Raw genomic sequence first — 22,126 nt, 5'->3', positions numbered from 1 at the left:
GTGGTTACATTTCTTTCAGATTTGTATGAAAATGGAGTTGTAACCATAAAAGTGATACATTAGCACTAAACTGTTATATTTCAGCAGACTACTCAAAAGCAATTACATAGGCCAAAATGAGTGTATAATAAACTCCAATGTCATTATTTCCAGGGTACAGTAAGAGCTTGATACAAATTTAAAAGGATGTCAATTTAATTATCTACTTATCTCATTATGGTCATAGATTAACATAAACAATTGGTCTGGTGGCAATCTTTTCTAGTGAAGCATTCAGTGTCATTAAACAAAGGAGATTTCTGAAATGTAAAGGCTTACTTGTGCAAACTTTCTATTGTATCTTGATATTCATCAATAGACATAACAGGACTGGATAAACTTAACTCAGTTAATTACTTGTTTGTCATTCATATAATGATACTTCCATTACTCTACAGAGAAACTGTGAGAATAATCTCAGTATACTAAAAGCTGTGAAAATGATTCACAAAGTACCGATGCTTTAAAAGGTGTTTTTCCTCTCCTGTTCACTTACTATCAAAAGATAAGACAGTTATACTAATCTATCCAGGTCAGTTTGAATAAGGTAAAATGGTGATATTATAGAAACATCTTCAAGCCACTCAGTTCAGGAGAGATGAGATTAACTAGCTACAGGGGAGAAAAATACAGACCTTCAAATAGCAAGTAATTAATTCAGGGGCTTTCGATTTTATGGTTTGCAGAACAGGAACATTTGGAGTTGGGGACAGCTGAAAACTGGTTACAGTATACACAATCTCTGCACATTACAGAGTGTAGGAGTAAAAATATGGAGATTTCTTCTGGGACTGAGGAAAGAGGGCATTAAAACATAATATAAATTTTAAATACTTGCCATTCTGACTGCTTCCGTAACTCTGCAAGCTGGTGGAGACGTTTGAGTGCTTTTTCCTGTTTCTTCTCATCTTTCCATGACTTTGAAGCAACATTTCGAGCAAACTCCCTTTGTTTTAAATCTTTCAATCTCTGTGTGAAAAAAAAAAAAAAAAAAAAAAGAGAAGGGATTAAATATGTACACAGATGCAGTTCCTCTTACTCAATTGATTTCCTTTTGGTGAAGTTAGTATGTAAATGGAGAGTAAAAATACACTTAAAATGCTATCATCCTAAGAAGATATTGAAAATGCTATTTTTGCCTAACAAAACAACATGATTGGGCCATTGCTACTTAGCTGATATATACCTACATATGAATGATAGCTTTTCAGTTTCTTATGAATACACAAATCTTCTATTGTGTACAAATGCATACACAAAAAGACACCATTTAATGTATTTGCAATTTTCCTATTTAATTCAGTCAGTTCGACTTTAATCCATAGGCATATACTGGAATAAAGCTGAGCTTGCGTGTGTAATATATTTTACAGATCTCTATACTTGCAAATGCATGCATGGATGAGGATGAGAAGGCCAGAAAGGCAGTTGCTCAGGGAACCGGTGCATCACCAACCAGCAAGAACCATCCTGCTGCTTGGCACCTGTTGAAAGTTTAACCATCTTCATCAGAAATATTTACAGTCTTTCAAATCTTTATGTTTCTCCAGAAAGTTTCTATCAGCTCCAACATCTAGTACTTCACTGAACTATATTCTAAATCAGGACAGCTGCAAAGTCCTCTTTAGAGCTCTTAGGCTTCAGTTCCTTGAAAATAAATTGTTGCTCCATCTCATTTTTAGCTTTTGCCTGTCTCTTTACATGCCCTCTCTCACTGTTCACTTGCCCCTTGACAGCACAGTCATATAATGCTCCATTTCCTCAATCTCATTCCCTGCAATTTAGAATAAACTGGATGAATATGTAAGACAATGTTGCTTTTAGTCCAAGAATCTTTTTAAATAATATGTTAAAGGCAAAGCTGTAAAAGAACTCAGAGACTCTTCCTAGAATGAATCCACACTTTCTGTCACCTAAGTAATATTTGCAAGAGTGTAGAGATATTTGAGCAGTAAAGAACCTATCCCCCATAGAAAAACATAGGTAGTCTCATTAACATCTTCAATGTGAAGAAAGGGCAAAGAAATACATTTGAGAAATGTCCTTTAGTGCCACTTGGCTATGTTTTAGCTGTCACTGTGAGCTGTTCAGTATCACACATAAAGCATTCATGAGGAAAAACAGAAACAGTTTCTATCTGTCAAGGAAACAAAGAACAATGTGAAAGCTAGTACTATGGAGCACAGGTACTGCAAAGCAATGCTATTTCACTTCTTTGACAGTTAGGATGATAATCAACAAAGCAAATGGACCAACACCAAAAATAGAAGTTCTAGTAGTATTTTTTGCTCTCTAATGGCATACAGCATGTGTCAAGGAAGAAGAGAAAAGAATAAAAAAAATGTAGATGAGCATAGGGGAGGACTCATCAACTGGAGCTGAAATTCAAGAAATCAAAAGCATCTAGTCTGAGCAGAGAAAGGGTTCTCCCTGCACATCCCCTCATCAAAACAAAAAAGCTTCACTGCCAGAGCTCCAGCTAGGAATCATAATGAAATTTGTCAGCTATGTTGGATAGACCATGAGACTGCCTTCTGAACCTGCAAAGCAATGGTTTTCTTCACTAATAACCTGTGCCAAACTCCTGACAGGCACACAAATATTTTCTGCAGGTGGTGTACAACAGCATGCAACTGAGCAGGTACCCAAATGACAACCCTAAACTCAACAGGTGTGCTTGAAAATTAACATCACTTTACATGGCAATTGCATTTTTCATGTAATTAGGTACTTAACTGGGCATCCAAATACAGGCATGTGTAATAAATTATGATTTATTTAACAGAAATCTTGTGTTCTGTCCTTCACCTTCTACAAATATCGTTGCCATGGAGTTATATTTCATTTTAAAATTCATGTTCTATTATTTCTCTGTTTTTTGTGAACATGTGCATGAAAACATGTGTGTGGACATTGCCATATCTAATAGTAATCCGTACCTTTTTTATAAACACCCACACAGAATATTAAAAGACTAAAAAATTATATTAAATGTTATGGAAAGATTTACTTATACAACCAGGACTGAGTCATGTTGGCTCCTCTGTCTAAGACCCACTCAAAAATTGCCGAATCTATTCTTTTCCTTCTGAACTCTGGTATGAATCACCAGGAGATCCAAACGAGTTAATGGAGCTGCATCTTCACTACCTTTCGCTAGACATGAAATAACAGTGGCTAAATACCTGTGGTCTAGCAATTTCTGTCCATTCTTAATGTTGGGGGTTTTTTTTAAATTGTCACTTTACTGTGGCCAGTATTTGCTTTTCACTGACCTATGAGCATTTGTAGCATACTCACCACTGGCTGCATTTCCAGTACGGAGATTACTTTCTTTCCAGAGTTATGATCCTGATTTCTATTGCTCCCTGTGCATGTGAATGTTTCTCTGGATTGCTATTCATCTAATCAAACTTAGATGCCTATAGTAATTGCTTAGATCTTCTTTACAACCACTGGGAAGAAATAAGCACTTTTAGGGACCTAAACACTTCTTATAGCAGCTGTCTAAAACAAGAGGGATAAAGCGAGATGTAAAAGTACCTCTTTCTTTTCATTGCATGCAGAGAGTATTAAGGGTGGCTATCTTAATTACTAAGGGGTGTTCCTCTAAGAAGGTCACATGGTCAACAGCCCAGCTGAAGTGCCTCTACACCGATGCATCCACCATGGGCAACAAACAGGAGGAGCTGGAAGCCACCATACTGCTAGAAAGTTATGACCTAGTTGTGATTACTGAAACTTGGTGGGGCAAATCCCATGACTGGAGTGTGGCTATCTATAGCTACAGGCTGTTCAGAAGGGATAGGCAAGGAAGGAGGGGTGAAGGGGTTACCCTCTACATCAAGTAATGGATAGAGTGTGAAGAGCTGTCTCTGAAGTATAGCCATGAGCAGGTTGTAAGCTTATGGATAAGAATTAGAGACCAAGGCAACAGAGGGAACTTTGTGGTTGGTGCTTACTACAGGCTGCCTGATCAAGGGGAGCCTGTTGATGAAGCCTTCTTACTCCAGCTACAGGAGGTCTCATGCTTACAGGCTCTTGTCCTGCTAGGGGACTTCAACCACCCCAACATCTTCTGGAAAAGTAGTATTGCAAGCTGTAGAGAACCCAGGAGGCTCCTGGAATGCACTGAGGATAACTTCTTAAGCTAGGCAATAGACAGCCCTGCCAGAGGGGATGAAATACTTGACTGACCTGTTGGTCACCAACACAAGTGAACCAATCAATGATGTCAAGCTTGGAGGCAACCTCGGCTGCAGCGATCACGCACTGATGGAGTCTGCAGTCCTGAGGAAAATGGGTCATGCAAAGAGTAAAGTCAGGACCTTGAATTTTAGGAAAGCAAAGTTCCAGCTGTTCAAGGAGTTAGTCAATAGGATCTCCTGGGAGACTGCCCTCAGGGACAAGGGAGCAGAACAGAGCTGGCAGATATTTAAGGACACATTCCACAGAGCACAAAAACTCTTGATCCCCAGATGTAAGAAATCAGGAAAGAAAGACAAGAGATTACCATGGCTGAGATAAGACCTGATGGTCAAATGAAAGGGCGCAAGGAGATGCACAGGCAGAGGAAGCATGGACAGGTATCCTCTGGAGTGTAGGGACACTGACCAGTTGTGTAGGGGTGAGGTGAGGAAGGCCAAGATGCAGTTGGAGCTGAACTTGGCAAGGGATGCAAAGAATAATAACAGGGGCTTCTACAGGTATGTCAGCCAGAAAAGCAAGGTCAAAGAAAGCATATCCCCCTGATGAAAAAGACTGGCAAACTGGAAACAATGAATGAGAAGGCAGCTTGAGGTACTCAACAATATTTTTGCCTCAGTCTTCATTGGAAACCTCTCTTCCCACACCTCTCAAGTGAATGAACCGCAAGACAGGGACTGGGGACCAAAGTCTCTCACAGTTCAAGAGATGAGGTTCGTGACCACCTGAGGAATCTGACCATACATAAGTCTATGAGACCTGATGAGATGCATGGCAGAGTCTTGAGGGAATCGGCTGATGTAGTTGCCAAGCCACTCTTCATGATATCTGAAAAGTCATGACAGTCAGGTGAAGTTCCTCATGACTGAAATAAGGGAAACATTGCACCCATTTTTAAAAAAGGGTAAAAAGGAGGACTCTGGGAACAACTGACTTGTCAGCCTCACTTCTATGCCTGTGAAGATCCTGCAACAGATTGTCCTAGAAGCTATGGTAAGGCACATGGAGGACAGAGAGGTGATTTGACACAGCCAGCACGGCTTCACCAAAAGCAAGTGTGTGACTAACCTAGTGGCCTTCTGTGATGGAGTGACTATATCAGTGGACAAGGGAAGAGCTACAGATGTCATCTATCTGGACTTCTGTAAGTAAAGCTTTTGACAGAATCCCCCACAACATTGGAAGCATATGGATTTGATGGGTGGACCGTTTGGTGGATGAGGAATTGGCTGGATAGTCACATCCAGAGGGTAGTAGTCAATGGCTCACTGTCCAGATGGAGATCAGTGATGAGTGATGTCCCTCAGGGGCCCATACTGGGACCAGTGCTGTTTAATGTCTTCATCAGTGACATAGACAGTGGGATTGAGTGTGCCCTCAGCAAGTTTGCAGGCGACACCAAGCTGAGTGTTGTGGTTGACACACCTGAGGGACAGGATGCCATTCAGAGGGACCTGGACAAGCTCAAGAATTGGACCTATCCGAACCTCATGAATTCAACAAGGACAAGTGCAACCTGTACATAGGTCAGGGCAACCCCTGGCATCAACACAGGCTGGGAGATGAAGGGACTGAAAGCAGCCTTGAGGAGAAGGACTTGGGGGTACTAGTGGATGAAAAGTGGGACATGAGCTGACAATGTGCACTTGCAACCGAGAAAGCCAACTGTATCCTGGGCTGCATCAAAAGAAATGTGGCCAGCAGGTTGAGGGAGTTGACCCTGTGCCTCTACTCCACTCTAGTGAGACCCCACCTGGAGTACTGCATCCAGCTCTAGAGTCCTCCGTACAAGAAGGGACATGGACCTGTTTGAGGGGGTCCAGAGGAGGGCCATAAAAATGATCAGAACGCTGGAATACTTCCCCTGTGAGGACAGGCTGAGAGAGCTGGGGTTTTTAAGCCTGGAGAAGGCTCCAGGGAGACCTTATTGCAGCCTTTCAGTACTTAAAGGAGGCTTATAAGAAAGGTAGGGACAAAATTTTTAGCAGTGCCTTTGCAATAGGACAAGGGATAATGGTTTTAAATTAAAAGAGGGTAGATTTAGACTTGGTATAAGAAAGAAATTTTTAATGATGAGGGTGGTGAGACACTGGAACAGGTTGCTCAGAGAGGTTGCTCAGTAGATGCCCCATCCCTGGAAACATTAAAGGTCAGGCTGCACAGGGCTCTGAGCAACCTGATCTAGTTGAAGGCGTCCCTGCTTATTGCAGGGACTGTAAGACCAGATGACCTTTAAAGGTCCCTTCCAACCCAAACTATTCTGTGATTCTACGTCAGACATAGAATTTTGACAGAGAGAGGAAATCAGTGCTGTTGGTACATTTTCATTGTTTCAGATAATATTCATGTCTACAGGTTGCATAAAAGTGTAGTTCTGGCACATGTAATAGAAAGAAAGTGAGGAAGATATCTGTTTTTGTATAAATTGTTGACAAGAACACAGAGAAGGTTTTCATAATCTGTATTTCCCTGCCAGATTTTCCTCCCCTCATTCTCTAGGGGATCTCTGGCTTTAGGAACCATTTTTTCTATTGCGCTCTCATTCACTCTCTCTCAATTTGAGGATCATTGGAAGAGCATTTCTCCTTCTGAGCATTCTGCCAGGGGCCATGCTCATCCCATTATATAGATCTAACAGGAGATATTGGTATAACTACTTCAGATGCTGGGGCAAATAACTGTTGCTGCAAGTATACTGACATGCAAATCCTTTTGTTATTCACAGTAGTGTAACTGCATTGATATAAATAGAAGGCAACTCTGGGAAAAAATAAATTACATGCATTAAGTTAGAAAATGTCAGGTTAGAACAAATTAAGTGACTTCTTCCACTTATATTCAGACTTCTTTTTTCCAGAATATCATTCACAATGCACCCTCCAAAATATTCATCAATCTGTAAAGCATTGCAGCCCCAGGAAAAAAAGCAGTATATACCACTGCTTTCTTCAGTCAGCATAAGCTATATGACTCCTGTCATATTTAGAGAGCCTTCTCTGAGTCTATGTCCATGAACTAATGTGAGTGTTTGAGTGTCTGATTGGCTTTAAAGATTGATTTTCACTTTGCTGAAAAGCTCCTTAATTAAGTTCTAAACAAATCCACCATAGAAGCGTTAAATGAGGAAAAAAAAGGAACGTGGATTTTGGTAATTATTCTCTTGCCTGTAACCCTAACATTGGAACCAATCACATTACTTTTAAAATGAAGCCACACTGCAAACCATCAAATGAGAATGATAGTTACTAGAGAACATAATTAGACTTCATGTCTGAAGCTTACGGATTTCACTCTCTAAGTGAAAGGAAGAAAATAGCAACAAAGGAATTTGTTTACACTATGGTAAATAAAATCCTAAAAATAAATTGGGAAGGCTATTATAGATAGGAATTAACCATGAGATATGAAGCTCAAAAACTAGCTCATATATTTTCATTTGTTTTACCCATAAATAGCTATAGATGATTTTGAAGTGTGTGATAGTAATCAGTTTTTGGAGTATCTTATGTTACAGACAATAACAGATTCAATATTGTTAGTGGGAGTGAATGGGAAGACAGAAAATATCCTGGTGTGACTGGGTTAGGGAATAAGATGATAGCAGGAGGGGGGGAAAGTCGGTCCTCAGACATGCTGTAAAGAATCCCTCTATCAGTGAATAAGATGTTTATCACAGATCCAGCCAGAAGGGTAAATTGCAGATGGCTGTTTGGAGGGCTTGTTCTCACATTTCTTCATAGAAATTCCTGTTAAGTCTGTACAGAAAGACGGTCTGATTTAGTGCAATGGCTCTTCATGTCAGAAAGCATCAAGACCTGCTAGTGTTTGCCCATGCCTTTTCTGTGGGAGCTTCTTACTGTTCAACCAGATCTGCAAGTATTCTTGCTAACTAAACTCATTTCATCATTGCTGAATGAAAGTATATCCATTTGTACTGCTCATGAGAATTCCTCAAGTAAAGTTAAAAGAGATGGAATTCATGGGGGGCATTTCCATAGGGGAGAGGGCAGAACAGGCACTTTGTGGCAGCAACTCACTCGTCTGAAGGCCTGAGCTGTTTGTGGATCTGTCATATGCCCCACTTGACCACCCATGTTTATATCAGTTCCAACAAACTTATTGTCATATGCTTCAACAAGCTGGCTGCACACTGCATAACTTGGTTAGACACATTCGGTGCCACTTTGGAATACGGAGTAATTCACCTAGTAAAAGCAACACATTTGAATGATAGGAAACTTGGGGCAGGGGTTGTATCTTCACTGCATGTCCATACACTTCCTCACTCATTGGGGTGTTCGTCTCTCTTTCTTAGCCAGAGAAAAAAACATCATCTCATATATTTTATTTATTTTTCCTTCTATTTAAGCAGCTTAAAGAGAAGAAACTGGTATTACAGACCCTGTGCAAGGCTAGTTCCTTTCAAAAATTTCAGTACTTGTAATCTTATTTTAAAAATATTTAAGCATTTTCCACACCTTTTTGAGGCCTGTCTCACCACTTTGTTTTAATTTGTTCTAATGGGCAGGATACAAAATCACATACATTTTAAGGAAAAAAAAAAATTAGTCTGAATTATCCAAGAATTCAACAGGTGAGTGAAAAGCCTGGACTCAAACTTTCCTCAATGTCGTAATCAGCCTTTCAGAGTAACAAAAATGATAGTAGAAGTGACTGTACATAGATTTGACATAGCACTTTGCACAGACAGATTTCAGGCTTCTTATGAAACATGTATCTCTACCATGATGTCATTTTAGAAATAAATAAATGAAGGCAAAGAGACATGGAGTGACTTCTGAAAAGAGCTAGGAGGAGTCTGAGTCAGCAGTTACAGATATATGTTTAATTTACCGCATCTAACTTTTTGTAAGCCTATTGAAACAAGAGGAAAGATGCCAGACATCTGAATTAAGCCTAAATTTGATTTACCTGTATAATAATTTGTTTCTTGATAATTATGGTAATGCTGAGGGAACAACAATAAAGCATAAAGGATAAACCTATTACAAACCTATCGTGCTACATCTATAGTTTTACATAAAGGAAAGTGGAATCAGCAGACCACTACACAGTGATTTGAAAGTGCTGTACCAGAGAACAAGTTCATCACTAAAAAGAGTCATTTTAAATTGTATTTGAGATAAATGTAGTGTTCTTTATAGGCACCGCTCACTGCACTTTAGATGAAAAGGTAGGGTCAGGGCAAATAGTGAAAAATAATATGCGCATCAAGGATATTAAATGCAGCTAGAAGCAGAAACCTCATCAAATATCTCAGGGAAGTAAAATATTGCTTTTTCTAATAGGATGTAATAGCAGTCCATAAAAAGAATTTTAGGTTGTTTGGGGTTTTTTTATTCAGTCAAAACCAAAATATTCTCTTTTTTTGTATTTGCTTAAAGTACACTGATATCTTCTGGAGTAGGAGAGTTAAAGGTATCCAGGAATCTAGCAGCAATACTGTAACAAAATGCCTGCTCAAAGTAAAAGAGGTTTAACAAATGACATTCCTTTGTAGTTCTTATCAATAAGAAAAGGTCATAAAGGACTTTTGTAATCACCTGATCAAAACTTTTCCATATCGCAAGACAGAAGACATCCCGATTTGCTATGTTTTAACAGATAAATTGATAAAATCAAATTACTTTGACAAGATCTATTTTACATAAACCACTTTAAAAGAAATTAATTACATTATCATTCTTTAATACTTTATGGAGTCCTGTATCAGTCATGCCAGTATTTTCACTGGCACTAATGTCAGGATGACAGATGTTCTTGTTTATTCTTTTTAAATCGTAGCATGGCATTATCTAGCTTCTAATTTGATGCATCTTCCTCTAGTGCTCTGAAACTTATTAAAAATTAACATTAATGATTAGGAGAGTTTATGGCCATCTCTTTCTTAATTCTTAAACGTTGGTCACCTGAACCTGCAGATACAAAAATATTTAGCTCTAGCTTATGCTGGTTAATATCTTTCTTAGCTATTGGTAGAGTGGTACTTCACAGTCATCATAAACATCATAGATGTGACTAAGTAGTCTGGCTTTGCCCCAAGTATAGAACGGAAATCTGTATTGAATAGTCCTTTTTACATCATTGCTAACAAGTAATTCATTTCTATTTGGACCAGAAGATTCTTTATGTCCTCAATATACTTTCAGAAACCTTCTTGCCCTCATCTCTGATGACTACAGATTTTCCTTTTGCCCTTTTTACTTCCTCCATCATTTTTTCCCAATTTCTTCACTTCTGATTTATGATCTCTACCATCCATTTTTCCTTTCTCTCCTTTATTATAAATTTAAGCCACAGAGAATCGACTTTCCTTCTAAATGAGATAAGCTGTTTATAACCTATTTGGTCTTTTCCAATTGTGGAATTTGGGTTCTTAAACCATTTGCCAAGTGCTCTTTAAAACTTCCTAGGTCTCTCTCACATCTTTCCATTTCAATTCCTCCTCCCAGTACATTTGGCAAGCTTATTCACCTTTATGAAAGTAGATTCCTTAAAGAAGTGTATGTTACAGTTTGTTATTTATAAAATGTATGCAAATATTTTATTTGTATTTACTAAATACAATCGCTTAGCTTTTAAAATTTCCTGTATGCCTGTATTGATCGTCATAATGCTAATAATGTATAGATTAAAGATCAGCTTTTCATAGACCGATAATGTGGAGGAAGTATTTTTGTTCTATTCTTGACAGAAGGGAGGCCCACGGAGGCAGCAAATTCAGATGGATAATCTGTTAATTTTAATTTCTTCATGCATGGGATGGGATTGGAGTAGCAGTTTATGTTCCAGTCTGTGGTTTATTTACAGAAGGAGATGAACAGATGTCCCATTTTTTTTCCAGGGTAATTCACTCCTGCAAAAGCCTGTTTTAGCCTTTGATTATCTGAGACAATCTTCTGAGAATACATCTCAGTAAATTATACTGATTAAAAAGAGGTTATTTTGATTATATCTTTTTTCTTTTATTTAATTCTTTTCCAGACTTGTCTCATGTTATTAATATGTGTTGTCTCCTTTAACTTTAGTGTCCTTTTTTCCCTCTACTTGACTTATCTATCTCTTCACAGTTCTGAACATTTCCCTCTGAAATAACAAAAGCAATAAGGTGCTTCCTAAGCAAATTCAGTGTGTCATGGAAAAAGATGACCAAACTGTGCAGAGTGAATGATGTCCTAATTTTCCAGTTTATAAAGGCAAAGATACTTTGGCCTATCTAACAGCCTTTTTATTGCCACATACTTAAAATATTATTTATTTGCAATTTCTTATTTGTATTTGGTCCCCTTGAACATACTGCTGTTGCAACATGCAGTGCCTGAGGCTTTTTCTAAGAGAAGAGAGGGAGCTAAAAGAAAACACATGGTCAAGAAATGCAGTTCAGCCCACTGGTGTGTAACATATCATGGAGCTGCAACTTGACACCCTTCAATTGTGATTCCATGATTTAAAAATTTTAATACTGTTCTAGAAACTTCTCCCTGGAAAGGGGGTGGAAATGAACATGATGCACTTTTACAACCATAATCCCAAACTACTTCTCTTATACCCTTGTATGTTGTGAAGCTATTTGGGGTAACATTCAATGTCTCTCTCTCTGCTCCAGACTATGTCTGTTTGTATTCACCCTTACATCAAATGATGCTATAAACACACATCTAGTTTTTCATGTAGACATGGACATTTTTAATATTATAAACCTGATCTATCACTCTCTGCTTCTGAAATACTTTATGTCACTTCTCAAATTCTTTCCTGTCACTTGACACAACCAACCTTTTAAGCAAGCTTTACTCTACTATTCCCTCCCAGGAAACTTTTTATTCTTATAAATTTGAAGTTGATCTTTTATTTATACTGTGACTTCTTATTCTGATAATCCATACTTTCCTACACCCTTGAATTTTAATTATTTCTTGAAAAAAAAAAAAGAATGATTGTGAGTTTATGTACTCAAATGGAACAACAATCCCCTTAAAATATGCGCTAACACGGGTACAATATGGTGATAGTGACTTTAGATTCTTTGGAGTAGGTGAGTTAAAACAATACTGTAAATTATTTGGGAGACAAGGAGAAGTAGGGCAACTGGATCACACGTTATCATTTCAATTTCTGAAAAAAATATTCCATTGTTTTCCCAGGTATTATTAGTCTAGCTTTTAGAAAGACCTTGTGCAAAAATAAATAAGGAATAATATTAAAAATGTGTTAATTTCCTTGAAATAAAATAAAATTGCTATAACAATTCTTGTACAGTTCTCATATGCTCCATGTTCAGATTAGGCTATGACTTGCTGTTTTGCATGTGTACAGATCCAATTTATGATTATTTTCAAATTGCAGGCCAGAATCTTCATTTTCTTTTTTAAACTGTGCTAAATTCCAAAATAGAAAGGAAATCAGAATCTGACATGGGCTATTGAGAGCCATAGTTATGTCAATGAATTGAATGTTTGCTGTAACACAGGCTGAAATGATATAAAAGTAATGCAGAATTCAGAAAAGATGGTCATTAGGGGCTGATGAGAAGTCTGAATTTTGTTTTGAAGTAAAGAACAAGACAAAATTAATCTGAATACCTCGGTTCCTTTTAAAAGGTAAACATTACATTGTACCTTTTAGGCAATATTTTTGTATTCAGATATTGATAACTATGTGATTTAATAAATTGCACTGTTTTACCTCTAAACATGATATTACTTTATGCAATAATTTCTCAACTAATTATGATTTGATATTCACAAAATCATATCCTTATCTAATACTGGAGATCCAGGGCAGATGCAGAATACAAGCAAGGGGTTATATCGCTTCTGCTGGATAGAATTTAGTACTTTTCCAAATCCCACAGATCCTAAATGGATAGTGTAAATACAGAGCAATGGAATGTGACTGCACTTGCACTTTTAAACATCGGTATTTAAGCACCTGTTTTGAAGAAAGCAGTGCTAAAAATCCATCAACATGCTAAGGGCTGAAAACAAGCAGAGAAATACTAACTACAAGCATAAACTATCCTACAGAGTTCCAGGGGGTTTCTGTCAACTCCTCTGTAGTTACAGACTTGTTTAAAGAACAAGGATTTCTGCTCTGCAGGGAATCTTGACATTTGGGATTTCTTTACTTTTTAGTCTTACTGGGAGAAATAAAATTTTGAATACTTAATAAAACCTGAAAATTTCTAGTGCTTCCATGTGACTTGATGTCAATACATCTAAACAGGGATGAAACATAATGCCTTAAAGTTATAATTTTCATCATGTAAAAGTATTTTTAAGTACTTTGCAATAATTTTTAAAGTATTTTCTTAAAGTAACACTGTTGAAGCTAAGTATTGCAATCTTTATGAACCATTTCAAACTGACTGAAACTAAATTATGTAAACCTTTCAAATGAAAAATGGTTTGGATCTTCTCACATTCCTGCAAAACCATTGTACAATGATAATAGCATTTCCTGATAAACAAGTGTTTAACTGTAATTTTTTTTGTTCAGGAAATGTTTGGATTTTACTGTTCCGTCACCTGTGATAATTGTTTGGTAGTGTACATGAATGTCATCCACATTTCCCTAGATATTCCCTTACAATTTAATCTGAGAAGGTGCTTAAAGAGCCCTCATCTTTTTAATGGCTCCTGGTGGAATCTAATTATTATGAAATTGCAAAAGCTGTGAAATGATAATTAGTCTGGGTTACCTTCTTTATTTTTCCCTTAGAGACATGTTAAAAGATGTTAATTAATGCTTTTAACTAAGTAAGGATAATAAATGACTAATCTCAGCACTTTTATTGTTGTCTTGGTGATGCACAGATATGTTTGTGGTTTTCTTTTAAATATTTGTTTCTGCTATGAATGCCCCTTAAAGACATACAAGGCACATTGTGCAGTTCCTCAAACACAAACAGAGTTGATTAGCGTCACTTTAAAGCTCCACAGGAATCAATTGCTCAGCTACAGTCTTGCATATTAATTACTGCATGGAAGATGCAGACAGTAAAAAATGAACAGAACTATAACAGATGCAGATTCCAGACAGATGTTCATAGGGCCAGGTATACTTTGCAGATGCCAATGGGACTAGAATAATTATTATTTTTCCAGAGGAGGGAAAGATATGAGCAAGAGAGCACTGTTCAGAAGTTATGCAGAAGCCAACAGAAACAATTTTTCTGTAAGCATCTGAGGGTACAACATTTTGCTAACAAAGCTTATTGCCCAGTACTTCCAAAAAGCTGACTATGGCACAGAATTGCTCCAGGTAAAATATGTACAGATGTGTTGTAACAACAGGTTCCTTAATCTGGCTGAATAGTATCTTACTCTACAAGCCATTCCACAAATATGAATTAAAGTACTTGTGAACAGACAGTAATCAAAGACATAGCATCTGGCAGTGCTTTGTCTCTATCATCTCACCATTTGAAGCAAGATGTGTAGAGCCTGACCTTAAGATGACATCAGTTATTCCAGATCTACTGATTTTACAGAAAAAAAAAAAGAAAAAAAAAAAAAAAAGGTGCAAATTATGTGGCCTATAAGCAACATTATCTAATGTTTGCCAATCTTTTGAAGCTGGAATATGAAATATATGTCTCTGTTCAGTCTCGCCACGTTCTTATTAGTTCATGGTGAACCAGACGTTTTTGCATGAATTGTAACATTTTACATAGAAGTAGGTATAAAACATGCTGTATATTCTGTTTCTTCTGTCCTTATTACTGGCATTTAAATAATGGAAAAGACATCTGTATACAGACATTTCAAAAAAGGAAAGCAACACCCAGTGTAATTTATCTATCTTATTCATTAAACAATACAGGCAAAACTGCAGCATGAGTACCCTAAAGGTTAAATGAAAATGGGAATAATTTAAACATAAAACATAGGTTCTCCATAGCTATGCCATTTTCTTAAGTAATATCCCATGTACTGCATGTATCATTTTAGAACTGAGAACCAAAGAGGAATATATTGATTTTAATCACCCCTTTTTAGATCACCCCTTTTTAGACAGTATGAAAAAGAAGTATGACTGGCTCAAAACCACTTCTTATTTGAACAGAATGTTTCAGAAAGTCTTTTGTTTCCAAATTTATTGAATTTACATTGTAAATACCATGTTAAATGAGTCATAATGGAATGTTTGAATTAATCTGGTTTTGAGAATTTTTTCCTTTTCCATATTTGAAATGGAAGCAACATTTGAAGTAATGGAAAATTATTTGAACCAGAGATGTTGAGTTTCAACCAGATTTACCATGTTTAGTCTAGACATAATTAGATAAGAAAACGTTTCTTCATGTTTTGAGTGGGGAATTATTGTACAAAATTAAAACTTAAACTGATATTTTTGGGTAGAATTTAATATTTGTCTGTAGTTTGGCATCTTCTTTTTTCCACAAATCTAATCCTTTAGATTCCTTGCTTATTTGAATCCATTATACTGCATCAACCATTCCTCCTCCTTGAAAAACTGGTTGTAAAACTTTAGTGATTAAAAAGTGTACCCTCTGAGAAGAATGAAAAGTAGAATAACACAGGCATTAATGAAGAGCAGTTCCTCTAACTGACATTCTGGCTATTGCTATGTCTTAAATGCCAAAATCTGATAATACACTTCTGTAATTCCTTATATAATGAAACGCTTAAGAAATATCTTACAGCCATTGGACCATCATTAACAACTATGAAATTAGGTGTCCCATGGGTTTTTTTCCAATTTAAAGAGGGTTAAATTGCTAATTTACATATTAATTAACATTCATTCTAAAGAACACCAAATGTAATTCCATAGCATCTAACATTTAACAGTTTAGCTTATCAAGACATTAAATTTCAAAGAAGCTCTGCATTATTTGCGAGAAGTTTTTTTGAGGGCTAATGATTAAAGGAATCTCATTATTCTAAGCAACATGCAATTTTAAAAAGATGAATACTGCCAATTTATTTATCACTGAGTAGTAAGAAAGCAGCGAGCTTTGGCAGGGTAGCAGGTTCATCAGTTCTTAATAAGGCCCCCTGATTTGTACAGATCGGTAAGTTTTAAATAAAGATGCTTGTTTGGAATCTGTTGCATTGAGTCACACCCAATCACCAGAGCATGCTCAGTGGTATTTGATAATGTTGCTTCTGCTGCTCCAGAGCTACTCTGGTACATGCACTTGCTGTAGAGTGCAGCTGAAGCATCTCTGTGTAGCACAGCTATAAATACATAACAATAATACATAAGAAAATATTAGAATAATAATACATAACATTAAGAAAATATTGCATTAATATTGTAAACTAAGCATTCACTTTAAGACCATTTCAAACTGGCAAAATAAATGTTCTTAGTACAGTGATGCCACAGAATTATCATATCATTTACATCCTGCTTTTGCTCATATGTTGTACACTACTCCTTGGCTTCAATGCTGATGTCATCCTGTATTGCTTTATGGCACCTTTATTTGCATTAGTTTCTGTGATGTGACACAATCTGATTGTTTCACTGCACTGCTACTTCAGCATTTCAAAGATGCTGGACTGCTGGTAGTTTGAAGCACAGCAGCTCTGATGCACACATGCTTTTAGAAAGGCAGGATTTTTCTATTTCTAAATAACAGAAAGAAGTGTTCAGGACAATAAAATTTTGGTCTTATATTATCTATCAGTGGTAAAAAATTGAATCGTACATGAGCGACAGCATTATACATTTCATTCTTTGCTTTTTTTCAGACCCCAGACACTTTTTATGTTGTGTAAGTCCTTTATATTATTTTCAATACAACATTTTGTGCCAATGTAATATCTGTGGTATTCTTGTTAACAGAATCAGAGTTGTGAAATGTGATTTTCATATAGCCTATCTGGTTGATTCACTCAGTTCCTCAGCTCTAAGTAAAATGGCTTAGACATCGGAGGCTCTTAGTGGTTGACACTGATGGTCTCCTCCTGTGCTTTATCTTGGTATTTTCCCTTATTTATAGATTATTTCTCCAGGTCCTTCCTCTTGCAACTCCCTTCTTCTCCCTTTCTTGTACACACCTTTCATTGTCTTCTAATTTCAGAGTGATACTTCCATGCCTTTCTATTCTTGAAATTTCTGTCTCTGTCCATTACCCCTATTCCCATAATAACTTCTTAAACCCAGTTCTCATTCTGTTTCCTCCTCATTTCATATCATCAGTTCTTTTGTAGCCAACAGCTTCATCCCTTGCACAAGATGGATTCATTCCTCAAGTATGGTGCATCTTCAGTACTGTGTCAGGGAGTATTCCTTAGGGAAATCAACATGCAACCTGAGAGTAAAGATTTTACTAAAGAGCAGATACATGAAAGTATCAGATTAGGTTGTCCAAACAGTATTGATTCTGGTGCCTTACTACTTCCTTATTCTTGACATTGCAAATACTATATATTTTAACTGTATTTTACTAAAGGTTAGGATGCAGAATGTAAACTTCACCCCAGTCCCTGAGAGCAACAGAAACCTGTGTCTTAAAATACAAAGTGTTTGGAAACCTTAATTATAAACATCACAGTCAACTCTGTATCTAACCATCTAGTAGAAACCATGGGGTAATCTAGTTTGTAATCAAAGCTAATTTAGGTACAAAAGGGATAAGTAAAAGGAGCTAATTCACAAGAACAAATTCTGAAAGAATGAGAAGAATTTTTTAAGTTAATTATGGGAAAGGCACTCTGAGAAAATGAAAACTATTCAGCAAGAAATTATCAAAAACCTTCTCTTTGGGAACAGTTACAAACAGAGTGGAAGTAATTTTTGGGAGTATGAACAAGAACACACATTGCAAAATCAATGTATGATGAAAAGCTAAGGAAGTGTGAAGCTATAACGGAAATTAGAGAATGTAATAAATGGCATAGGCATAAGCAACAATAAGAAAATCACTGGTTTCAGAATGAGGAACAGAACAGTGTGTCTTTAAGACAAAAAGCTACTGAAATGATAGGATAGACTATAGAAAATAATTCTTTGTTTTTAGCTTTCATTTTCACATGAAAAAAACCAAGACTTATGCCAGAAATATAAGGAGTATACTCTCTCCAAGGGAAGAGAAAGATGCGCTTAAAAGGAAAGACCAGGGAAAATTGAATTGGTATGTTTATTGTAAAGAATAAAACAACAGTTAAGAATAAAATAACAATTAAGTTAAAAATAAAATAGCAGTTAAGAGTTCTTCAGGATCAAAACCCCCAAAATTCATCATGAAGCAGAAGTGTCTGACAGGGGTATACAGGCACAGATGACAATTCTAAATAATTGTCTAATGGTGATAGTTAAACCATAAACTGGTAATAGATTTGCCTAAAGCTAAAAGTAAATGGTGCTTTCATTAAAATTAAAGAATAATTTGTGGAAAAACCTGGGAATCTGTTGACCATACTGAATCACGCTTTCAGTATTTTGATTTATGCGTCAGAAGCATCTAAGCTGACAAGAGATACTTATGGTAAATGTTCTGAAGGTGGAAAAAAAAAAAAAGGAATAACCTTAATCTCTAAAACTGATCTCTTGTAAAACATCAGAGCATCTTTCACTTTATGCATTTGAATACTTTATTTTCGTGGGGCTGCTGATAGGCATACATGTTAGCAAATTCACAATTGTTTTCAGGACTGGACCTAATTTTACACCCTCCAAATTGCACACACATAACAATTTGTGTATACGATAGCTGCTTTTGAGCGTAGCAATCTATTGGTAACTAAAAGTAGGACAATAACTACCACACATACAAAATTCCTTTATCACTTCAAGTCCATTTATAAACCAGCTGAGGGAATCTAATAACATATTACTGTTTCTCTTGCTTGACTCCTTTGCTTTAATACAGTTCTGGTTCTGGCTTTCTTACTAGGGATATGACAAATATGAAAATTTTATTAAAAGGATGCATGTATTTCTTAACAAGCGTCAAACAAAGCTGATTTTTGTGAGATTATAGGAGCAGAATGCTGATGACTGCAGACAGCACCTGCTGCTAATGGAGAGCAAGAAATGCTGAGGTCTTTTGCCATTCCGATTATTTTCTCAGGATGCCACAGAGAGTACAGACCTCATGTGCAAAACCTGGCCCTAATAAAACAGGCCCTTCTTAAAAGCCAGTGTCCTGATGCAGAGAAACAGAAGCAAGGGCTGCAGGGAAGGATGTTAGCTTTGTTCACATGGGAGTACAAGAGGGACAGTGGGTCCACCTATTTATCAAGGGAAAAGAGCAGAGACTACACAAGCACACATAGTAGTGGGCTTTCATGCTCGTGTAGCCCTTTCTGCTTGATAAATGTGTTCTTACATCTAAATATATTTCTTGGTGTGGCTGTGTTTGCCTAATTTCCCAGATCCCAATCTCTCAGGTACCACCAAACCAGTTTCCTTTCCTCTAAATGTAAATTATATGGTTAATAGGAAAGGGGTACCTTAGAGCCAAAATACAGGACTGACTTTTCCTCCAATAAATATGCAGATGCTGGGAAAAAAATCCTGAAGATGAATGAACAATTCATCTCAGTATTACACTCATTCCTGAAGCTTTCTCTGTGTTCACTTATCTGTGCATTTTCTAGGTGATAGAGGCAATGCTAGCTAAAATGTAGGCATATTTGCTAGCTTTGATGTTTAACAGGAGCTAAATCTATGCCTGAATTAGAGCTTAAATCCACAAGCACCATAAAGGCTTAACGGCAAGTGCCCACAGCTGTACACACTAAATCAGACTTCCATGTAAAAAATATACCCAAGTGCTAGTATGCATGGATTTAAATACAAAGATACAGGTCCTTGCATGTGAGCTAGTGTAGACTGAAAGTTCTGTTCATCTACTTATACAGTACTGCCTGCTTCAAGAACACTAAAATTGAGATAGTTTTGTTTTCTATATGCAAGAATGTGATGTACCTAACTGTATAGCTAAATTTTGGCAACAAAACTAAAAGACCTGTTTTGTCATTAGAAACCCCAAGATGGCAATACAGTCTTGTTTTTCTTTGCTGCTTATTTATATTATTATCATCACAATTATTATATTGCAGTGCATGGAACAGATTTGTGATTTTTCTCTTTTGCTGACATCTAAAAGCCTTGCTGATTACTAAGGATTATTTATACAAAAATTGAAAGCTCCAACCACTTTGACATTAATTGAATGAGTAAATGCTATGCATGACCCAGAGGTATTAAAAGATTCCATTTAATAATGTTAACAAATAGATATCTCCGCTCAAGTTTTCCTTCCTTTTACACATGCATGTGACTTACAACCCTGCTGAAAAATCTATACTTCCATATTATTTTCAGCTTAACATGTAACATACATCCACATATATTACATTTTCAGGCAGCAGCCTATATTGATTTTCTATATACTAGTCACTTTTGAATGAATTCACACCAGTACGCTTATCCTTTTCAGTGTTCAGAAACTTTTGACAGGGCCAAGGTAATCCATTCTGATGCATAAACTTTTGTTGCCGAGAACACAGCAAGCGATAGCAAACATTGTTCACCTTGATGCCTGATGAGAGATATTAAATATTTATCAAATGTGCTACTGCCCATGACTGCTGCCCAGGAGTTTATAAATTCATAGATTCCATAGCAAATGAAAAACACAAAGGAAAAAAGCCGTTGATTTCAAGTGTATTAGCTGGTATGTGCTGGGCCAATAAGACATGTATGCACAGGGCTGTATGGAGATGAAAGGTTCGATGCTCCTAGGAAAGTCACCCACACACCAGCCCCAGCCTTGTTAAGTATCAGGCTTAACAACAGGGAGCTCAAGTAATTCTGGGTAGGAGCACAGCCTTCCACTCAACCAGATTTTCTGAGTTCAGTTTATCCAGCTTTGCACTGAAAGAAATTAATTTCCAATAATAGGTAACATGAATGAAAAATTATTGTGGAGTAGTGCGTAAGGAAAGATGTCGGCAACATTAGTTAAGACTGATGCTATCAAGAAAACCAAAGAAGTAAGAACTGCTTAATACTCAGACAATATTACTTAAAATATATATAAATCATATTAAAGCCCTCCAGGGTCATTACAGCGTTAGAAGATAATGAAGATATACGTGGGGGGATCTTTGATGTTCTGTCAAAGCTTTATTTGTATGCGCATGTTGGTATATATGCACACATACATATGTAATATTTTTATATATGTAAGTATGAACGTATGTAGCATGCAGAGAGAGAGAAAGTCTCTCTCTGTGAGTATACTACTTTAGAATAACCTAACACAGCAGAAAGAGCAGTTATGCAAACAAGGCCAAATTGTCATCATAACATTTTGCAGTCCTCTGAGGACAGAGAAGGCAACAGCTGGTATGCTGACTGCTAAATCCAGGACTCAGTACTTTCTGCCTTAACAACTGGCTGAAATCATAGATAAGAAAATGGATCACAAAATTAATTTTATAAAACCATAATATTGGGATATTAGAGTCATAATTCTTTGAATAAAATCTGTTTCCTCTGGAAGAGAAACAAAAGACATGACAAAGTACTCAGTGCAATACCCTTTTTTCTGCCTTTTTATCTTCTCTAAACAGCATTGCCACTTTAATACAAATTTTGAAGAAGTAGCATTTAAATGTGAAATCACATGGGAGGACTACACTGTATTGTCACTGAGATGTAAAGAGCTGTTTATTTTAATTTACTCTCCATTAGAAGAATGATGCCTAGAACATATTTGTGTGGATGACTAAAGGTACCCTCAAATTTCTGCTAGGAAACAAAAAACATACCTTAGGAGAAAGACACTTTCCTGATGGTTACTATCCTTCCTAGAACAAACATTTTGAAATTAAGCTAACTAAAACCACAGGAAACCATTTATTTGTTTCCT

The 22,126-nt window shown here is 36.6% G+C and overlaps 1 protein-coding gene across 1 annotated transcript in view; it reads right to left on the bottom strand.

Annotated features, from left to right (window-relative positions):
* The window catches only part of ZNF804B (zinc finger protein 804B), a 70,532-nt gene that overhangs the window by 9,309 nt on the left and 39,097 nt on the right, over positions 1–22,126 (bottom strand). Inside the window, exon 3 of the mRNA XM_074900239.1 lies at positions 878–1,008. Within this exon, the coding sequence (XP_074756340.1) occupies positions 878–1,008 (131 nt within the window). The remainder of the gene's footprint in view (positions 1–877; positions 1,009–22,126) is intronic.

The sequence above is a fragment of the Athene noctua genome, chromosome 2 (genome assembly GCF_965140245.1).
Source record: "Athene noctua chromosome 2, bAthNoc1.hap1.1, whole genome shotgun sequence".
In the NCBI taxonomy this organism is placed as follows: domain Eukaryota; kingdom Metazoa; phylum Chordata; class Aves; order Strigiformes; family Strigidae; genus Athene; species Athene noctua.
This window is presented reverse-complemented; position numbering and strand designations above follow the sequence as displayed.